The 8,831-nt window shown below is 31.2% G+C and overlaps 1 protein-coding gene across 1 annotated transcript; it reads left to right on the plus strand.

Annotated features, from left to right (window-relative positions):
• The first annotated feature begins 3,754 nt into the window (after nt 1–3,754).
• On the plus strand, nt 3,755–8,347 carry LOC111626667 (UPF0389 protein CG9231-like). The gene is made up of 3 exons (XM_023370129.1): nt 3,755–3,957; nt 7,256–7,355; nt 7,603–8,347. Exons 1-3 carry the CDS (start codon nt 3,834–3,836, stop codon nt 7,784–7,786), a joined length of 408 nt encoding a protein of 135 aa, XP_023225897.1. The 5' UTR covers nt 3,755–3,833; the 3' UTR covers nt 7,787–8,347.
• Nucleotides 8,348–8,831: the final 484 nt, after the last annotated feature.

The following is an 8,831-nucleotide window of genomic DNA, read 5'->3' on the forward strand; positions in this document are numbered from 1 at the left end:
ATATGTCGATAGAATATGTATAGATGCTTTAGTGAAGGATTTGTGCGATTTAATTGTATGCCCCGACTGTTGCTCTTCTGTTCGTGGCAAAAATTGCATTCTAAATAACTACTCTATAAAGAAGACTCATAAATTATATCCTTCTTTAGATGTTTTAAAGGTTTGTAAACAAACTGAAAAAGTTATAAAAGAATTATTAGGAAACAAAAGAAGTATTCTTCCTAAGAGTTATCAAGTTATTGAAACTCAAGTTTTCAACCGATTATCAATCGAAGAACTCTTTAATGATCTATCGATGCATGTTATTGATAATACTTTTCCAGAGAATCATATTTATATCTTAATTAAAACTATTATTAGACAATATATCAAAATAAGTTGTGTGTGTAAAGAACTACATCATCAAAGTCTTTTGATCTGTCAATAAGATTAATGCTATAAATCAAAAATAATTGGAATATATGTATTACACATAGCCATAAAACTGTGATAAAATTAATATATTATGTCGTGCTTTATTTATTTTATTTATTATGTTTGATTTAAACATGGAAAGTTTAAATAAATAGAATGTTTATTGAACATTGTACTTTTTTTTCATTTTTTAAGAGAATATATTCAGATAATATTTTAAGAGATTGGGAAATAAATTTGCATATTTTGTTAATTTTTCTCATTTATTACATATGTTTTCTTAAAGATTTCTATAATGTCACAAAAATTCTAACTAGCCCATATATGTAAACTATATACTGTATACTCCTTCATTCCCTACACATATTCCCTTTTCCCTAATACGTAGGGAAAAATTTCCTTACGTATTAGGGAATATGGGGAAATTTTTCTCCATATTCCAGGTATCTACCGACCCTTTTTAAGGCAGGTTTTTAAGGGTTTTTATTTGCATTATAAGTAGTGTTATTAAAGAAAAATAAACTGGAAATAAGTTAACTGTAAAGTTCCAAAATCGAATTTATTGAACTGTAAACATTTTAATAGCAGACTAAAGCCCTCTATAACCAGAGTATGGTCAACTGGAGGGTCAAAATATGATTGGCTATTGCCGGTCACGTGGTCCTCTATAGCAGACGACAGTGCCTTGCACCCTGGTGGTCAAAATATATTACCAACTTGAAAAAGTGATGAGCATGGAGTAAGAATATTTATTCCGTGGTGACGAAGAAAAGAGAACTTACAAATAAACTTGAATATTTTTCTTTTTCTTGATTATTATGATGCGATCAGGATTGGCTTAAGTCGTCAGCCATCCTGACGACTCTAGGGACTCAACATTGGCTCCGGCGAACAATCCTATGGGCGATTTTTATTGCTTTAGCGAAAATTAGCGATTTCAGGATGTTTTCTATCAGCAACAATGCTTTTTTTTTTAGAACACTTTCCACCCTATAGACACTAAGAGGGTTATTTTTTTAACAAGCCATTATGATTAGGCCAGGCCCACAGTGGAGCGGCCGGATGGTGAGGAATGGGCCAACCACCGAAAAATTCCTAGAGTTTTTTTGACCGTCCGAATTCGATCTCGGGTCCTCCAGAGCTGTAATCTCCACCTTAATCGCTTGGCTATCCGGCCGTCACATACAGTATACCAATGGAGTGTTGCCTAGTAAAGTGTCTTTAATACAGCTGTGTAAGTAAACCAATGACATAGCCCGTTTCATTTAAAGTGACTGTGCCATTTGCTTATNTGGCTTAAGTCGTCAGCCATCCTGACGACTCTAGGGACTCAACATTGGCTCCGGGCGAACAATCCTATGGGCGATTTTTATTGCTTTAGCAAAAATTAGCGATTTCAGGATGTTTTCTATCAGCAACAATGCTTTTTTTAAGAACACTTTCCACCCTATAGACACTAAGAGGCTTATTTTTTTTAACAAGCCATTATGATTAGGCCAGGCCCACAGTGGAGCGGCAGGATGGTGAGGGATGGGCCAACCACCGAAAAATTCCTAGAGTTTTTTTGACCGTCCAAATTCGATCTCGGGTCCTCCAGAGCTGTAGTCTCCACCTTAATCGCTTGGCTATCCGGCCGTCACATACAGTATACCAATGGAGTGTTGCCTAGTAAAGTGTCTTTAATACAGCTGTGTGAGTAAACCAATGACATAGCCCGTTTCATTTAAAGTGACTGTGCCATTTGCTTATCCAGTTGTATTAAAGCCGCTTTACCAGGCAACACGCCCAACGTTTCAAATTGTTGTATTTATTTTATTTAATTCTTTTTTTTTATTTCGACAGGTAAATAAAATATATTTTTATATAATTTATTTCCTTTTATCATATCATTTAGAGAAAAATTACTCGAAAGTACAATATACAATAGAATTACACTAATCACAAGGCAGAATGGCAGGTGCTTTTGTTTACATTAGGTGTCAACCTATCTGGAGTAGACTACAGTTCTTAACAGAACAGTGATGATTTGGAATAAATGGTATACAAAATGAAAGCAAGGCTGTGTCTACACGCAAATTTTTTTATTTATCTAAAGATAAAAAGCAACAGCAATATTTCCGAGGTGAAGAGAGTACCCGAGTGAAATTCGATACTGTGTATAAGGGAAGAAAAGGAATTTCTGTCAATTTGAAGGACAGGAGACAAATTTTAACAGATGTTACATATTACTCGACCATTCGGCAAAACAGCTAGTTGGGATATTTAACTATAATTTAATTTTAAGCTAGTTAATATTTAAGTTATCGATTTTTATCCTGGTTTTTTCAGTTAAGTTATTCTGCTTCTTATAAGGCTTGCTAGTTTAGGCTCTGTATTAATTTTAGTACAGTATTCGATTTAAACCTTTAATCTTTACTCTGTTTAGCTTAAATGTAGTTGCTCTTATTGGTGTATGCTACAACTCGGGTTCTCTTTTAGATCCAAGGCCTCTCAGACTAAAAACTGCACGCCAACATTAATCGTAGAGGAAGTAGTAATTACCCTTACGTACGCTGCTCAGAGGGATTCTTCCTTTCTCTCTATCTCCTCACCCTGTTTCTTCCCTTCCCCTCTCTCTTTCCTTCCGCCGGCTAAAACTTACTTCTTAGTGTAGCTAAACTTTTGCCGTTGTCTTTTGTTAAGTGTTGTTAAGTAAGGCTATTCTACTATTAGAGATGCTCTAATGGCCAAAAGAAGGGCAAGTTTGATTCGAATAAGCATTCCTCAATAAAAAGATTGTATATTTTCAAACTCTTTTGTTTTTAAATTTTTTCCTTCTGTTGGCATTAATTGAGTTTTTTCATGTCTATCATTGTTTATTTGTTGGTTGCGACACGCGGGTAATCCCAAGGGAGGACTTTCTAAGGAAAATCAGCCCCTATTTAGGTATTGCAAACGCTAAAAAACGGAAAACTCTATATGGCCGGCCTGTTACCGTCTATCTCCAGTGGTTTCATCTACATGGCCACTACTGGGCTCATGCCCATCATAGATTCGACTTATCCCCAATGGGAGCTACTGGTATTAAAGAAGGAACCCGTTATACACGGCTCAAATCATCTATGAATCTTCGAGATCTCGACTCGGATTCGAACCTGGATCCTCTTTCAAAATACCCGAAAACTGATTACAAAGTAATACTATTTTTTTATACAGTATTTAAAAAGTTTCATCTATTATTATATTTATTAATAATTCCAATTAAAATATCATTGCATATATAATTATGTTATAAAGTTTTAAGCAAAAAAAAAAATATTTGTTTAAAAAATTTTGATTCTGGATATTCAGAGGGCGCTGATGTGCTCTGGAGTAACGTGGTTACATGTGGTGGACTTAGGCATTAAGTCAGCTGGAACTGTAAGCAAAACAAACACAGAATGTTGTCTGTGCAAGGTGGAAAAATGTCGCTCCTAACGTTTCGACAGTTTAAACCAAAATATTCGGTTAATATTTATCGAAAATTAAGTTCAGACGGCACAAAAAGTAATGGAAGTTTTGAATGTGAGTAACTTAATTAGTTATTACCATTAAAATATTAATCTAATTTCTGCATGCTGCATACGTAATGTATTTCTGAGCGTGTCTATACTGTTTCCTGTCGTTATAGAGCTAATTTATCTGATGATAAACGTTAATAATAGCTACTGCGAAGTTCCTATTGAATAAAATATGTCCTCCACATAATTGCTTATAAAAGTATAAGCATATGTACTGTACAGCATCTATAAAATTCAAAATTCTAAGATACTGTTGATTGGCTTTTGTGGATAATATGTCATAAAACCAACATGTTGATTGGTTGGTTTTATGAAATATTAACCTATTTGATCTTTCTAATTTAATAACTCCTTTTAGCTATATATTGCAAATAATAGTAAATAATGATACTGTATACTGCACGTAACAATATCACAGTTGCTGGATCTTTATATACTAACTAATTTATGATTATCGCACAACTTGAGTTTTCAGCTTTATTTGGAGGCCATCTTCGGGTAAAACAACAGTTATTTGGAATCCAGAGGACACAAATCATAAACATCCTCTAGGCTAAATTACTTGGCATTTAATTATTAATAGTAGCAGTAATGTGGCCCGATCTAATATGGCAATCATTTGGCTATACGGAGGATATTTATATAACGTAGAATACGTGGTGGCTCGGTAAAATTATAATTCTTGTAATTTCACCCGAAGAGAGCCTCTGAACAAAGCCGAAAACATTTGTAGTTGAAAACTCGGGTATGCTAGAAGTAATGGTAAGTGTAAATTAGTTACTACGTACTGCACAAATAACATATAGTTTTGCATAAAATAATAACATTTCCATTTTTATAATTATGACATTTAGTTGCTTGCTTATAAATATTATCCTTCCATTAATTCTTTGTATGTGTTCATAATTAACATAAAGACTGTAAATTTCTAAAGCATTGTTTCTTACTGAATGTTTTCCATAAGCAGCTTGACATTTTAAATTTTAATTTATTCATAATTCAGATATGACAGTAGGCTCATCCATTAGTTACGTGTACTGTACAGTTTTTGAGCTTATCCTATCCTGTTACATACATTGATTTACTTTTGTCAAACACCTTCCCCTTTACTACAGTACAATAGTTCACAGACTCCTTGACTTAACAAAGCTGTGAATATTTTCTAACTGATAGTCTGTTCTCATGACTAGTAAGTAGATTTATAAGAAATTCATAAGCCTCTAAAAATGCTTCGACTCCCCCCTCCTCTTTATTGTGTACAAGGATGTACCATACTTTCATGTCTATAACATTTTTATATTTTTCTGTAAAAATGTTTTAGTATCATTAAGAATAAATTGTTCCTGAGTTTTATCAGTAATTATCATTGAGTTTAACAAATAGAACTTCCTGTTAAATTGGTCACTTTATCTGTTTATTTAATTTAGGAAAACTTGTCAAATTGACAATAATGTATCCATTTATAGTAGTTTAAACTTTTCCAGATTATATAAGATTGATTCATTTGCAAACGTTACTTTCAAAAATATAAAATATACTGTACTAGTATAGCATGATGCATTATTTTTAATATACAGAATTAGAATGCAAATTTTAAGAAAACTTCAGATATTTAAAGTAAAAAGTATGCATAAATTGTATATGTAAGATACTAGTTTTTAATAGAAAAAGTTCATAAAATAATACAATTTCGATTAATATTTCATATTTTATTTAAGGTAAATTTATGATTCAACTTTAAAGTTAATTACTGGAGAGATTTAATTTTTCCAACAAAATCATGCAAAATTTTAAAATTAAAAAAATAAATAAATTAGCACAAATAGGTTGCTATTGGTTGTCAGAATTTTTCCCATCCCCTCACTATTGGATGAATTGATCAAAGAAAAATCCCCCATTCAAGGTCATCCGACCTCTGGCAAGGTCGTTTTTGGAATGTCTGTAATATTTCTAAACTGTGACCCGTATAAGTTGTTTAGTGTAAGGTATAATTACAGCAATAACAACCTTGATAGCAACAAGAAGTTTTGATAAAACATTTTTTTTTTTTTTTCCAGAAATAACAATTAAAAAAGATTTTAAACAATTTGAAATTGTTAGTCGGAATGTAACGAGGAAATTTCTTGAAATTTGCCATTATTTCATGCAATTTGTTTTGACTATTGTGATTATCTGCCTTATCAAATATGATAATAATCAATGCAAAAAAACTATTTTCTTTTAACTATTGTTATGTTAGCGGGAACTAACAAGCTCTCTTACTGAAATTACTATCATTCAAGGCTGCCTAACAGGTACGACTTGAAAAGACAAAAAAAAATTAAGATATATATTTTAAATTATGCAGATTTACTGATGTAAATTTGTTAATAAAATACACCTGCACTAAGATTAAATTCTCTAATATGTGAATACAAATTAACTAAATTATAATTATATAAGAGAGTGGTAACATTATAACTTGATTTATTTTTCAGTACTGTCAATTTGAAAATTTAGCTGTAATTTATATACATATAAAATCTGTATTTTGTTGTAATTCTGCTTATCATTATGTCAGATCTTCTAAATTTAAACAAGTTCTCTTACAAATGAAAAAAATTATTGAAGTTAGAACATAATAGGATAGGGATGATGAACCTTTTTTGAGTCGAGTGCCATACATTAGGCATAATTAACTTCAAAGTAATTTATTCGTGCAAAAGTTTTAGACTTAGAACTATTACTTTTAGCGAACTGAAATAAACATACCTCAGTTAGCATAAATTTAAAAGGACTAGTTGAGAAAAGGAAGATGATATAAATAGCTGAACATAATAAATAAATGAAATTAAGATAGTTTTTACTATTCAAATAAAAAAAAATTAAATTAAATTGCATACGTTGCATGCCAGACATTTCTTCCGACGTGCGCCAAAGGTTCACCATCCCTATAACGGGAGCTTAAAGCAGATGATAGTTTCAAACGTTGTTTAAAGATGTTTTTAATTGTTATTCTTTTGAAGTTTACATCTTCATTTTACTAGAATTTTAATTTTTATATTCATGAAGAAGAGTCACATAACTCAAATATAAGGATAGATCAATAAATGAACCCAAAAGCAACAGCACAGAATGTATAAAATTGCTGGTTATTTATTGATTCATTCTTATATACACTCTTCAACCCTAGTGTATTTATTTATTTATTAGAAGCTCCAATAAATTAGTTTTACCAAGATTCATATTATATAAAAAAATTGCTTTTTCTATGTTTTTCCAGCTTAAAATATGTTTTAATTTAAAAAAAACAATTATTTTAGCTCTGAGACAATCAGATTATGTACCAACTACTTATGATAAGTACATATTGGTCTGGGCCAAGAAGTATCCGTCAATAAAAGATGTACCGTCAGCCGTTCCGTAAGTATACGAGGCCATTGAATTCATTTTACTATAATTTCAAAGTTTAAAAAAAAAAATTCAGTCTATCAATTTGAGCCAATAGAAAACTAGAATAAAGGAAGCAATTAGAATAAATGAATTACAGTTTTCCTCATTTAAATTTTAAATAGTGTTTCCTTAATTTGAATTATATTTAATTTATTAATGCTATTAAACAGTAATAATGTTTATCATGTATTATACTTTGTTTATATAATCTATTTAGTCAGGAAACAATGGAAAAAGCAAGAAGTGTCTCGCGAGTTCGTATAAACATCATAATGTGCGTCGTGACGGGAGTAGTATGTATTCTCATGATATTTGCCGGAAAGCATGCCGCCAGAAGAGGAGAGAGCATATTGCAAAAGAATTTAGATTGGCACCAAATGCAAAATCAAAGTAAAAAATAAATATTTTGATCTTGCACTTGTCACGAATTTTATAATGATAAAAGTACTGTATATAGTGTATTAAGCAGAGATTTAATTTGTCGGAATGTTTTCAAGATGTACGTACAATAGACAATTCGAGTTGTTTTATCAATAAACAGTTGAAAAACAATAAAAGTATTAACACATTTACAAAATTGCTGCTTTGTTTCACATCTGATTACCTGAAAATTAAACAAAAAATGTAAAATCAATACTCTTATTGCATGCACTATATACAAATTTGGGTGAAACTATATTATTTCTACTCAGTTAATTCAATTCTTTGTTTAATTAGCAATGTTTTATGAGAATAAGAGAAATGCATTTGTAAACTCCTCAAATGTAAAATGCAATTCAAATTGTTTTTTTTGGGAGAGAGATTTTTTAAGAAAAAATGTTTAAGATTGTGTGTGTATCATCACCAACAAGAAATTATAAAGGCTCTTCTAAAATGAATGCTACCATTTTAAATTACTGTAATTATCTGTTTAAAAACTGCAATGTAGCACAGTAATCAACACATGGCATAACTCATTCATTTATTCAAGCTTTTGTTGATCTGTTTAAAAACTGCAATGTAGCACAGTAATCAACACATGGCATAACTCATTCATTTATTCCAGCTTTTGTTGAATAAGTTGTTCAACAAAATATGTTCAACAATTTGGAATAAATGAATGAGTTATGCTGGAATAAATGAATGAGTTATGCCATGTGTTGATTACTGTGCTACATTGCAGTTTTTAAACAGATCAACAAAAGCTTGAATAAATGAATGAGTTATGCCATGTGTTGATTACTGTGCTACATTGCAGTTTTTAAACAGATATAAAGATACAACACGGTTTCGGAATATGGAAGAATACTGTAATTATGTTAATCAGTGTCAAGAAGTATGCAATATACCAATCGCTAGAGTAAATACCCGAGTTTCATCTCTTGCCTGCATTCAAACATCTCGTCGTCTACTGCCTCTAGGAAATGCCACACGTAAATGAAAATGGCTACTCCTCCTGAGTTTTCC

Source organism: Centruroides sculpturatus, unplaced genomic scaffold (genome assembly GCF_000671375.1).
Source record: "Centruroides sculpturatus isolate CEXI.00-Female unplaced genomic scaffold, Cexi_2.0 scaffold490, whole genome shotgun sequence".
Lineage (NCBI taxonomy): Eukaryota > Metazoa > Arthropoda > Arachnida > Scorpiones > Buthidae > Centruroides > Centruroides sculpturatus.

Bases quoted from the DNA above. Each gene is read 5' to 3' on its own strand.
- LOC111626667 (XM_023370129.1), top strand. From the start codon at position 3,834: ATGTTGTCTGTGCAAGGTGGAAAAATGTCGCTCCTAACGTTTCGACAG. The intron at 3,958-7,255 runs GTGAGTAACTTA...CAATTATTTTAG, and splicing joins AAGTAATGGAAGTTTTGAAT to CTCTGAGACAATCAGATTAT. The intron at 7,356-7,602 runs GTAAGTATACGA...TAATCTATTTAG, and splicing joins GATGTACCGTCAGCCGTTCC to TCAGGAAACAATGGAAAAAG.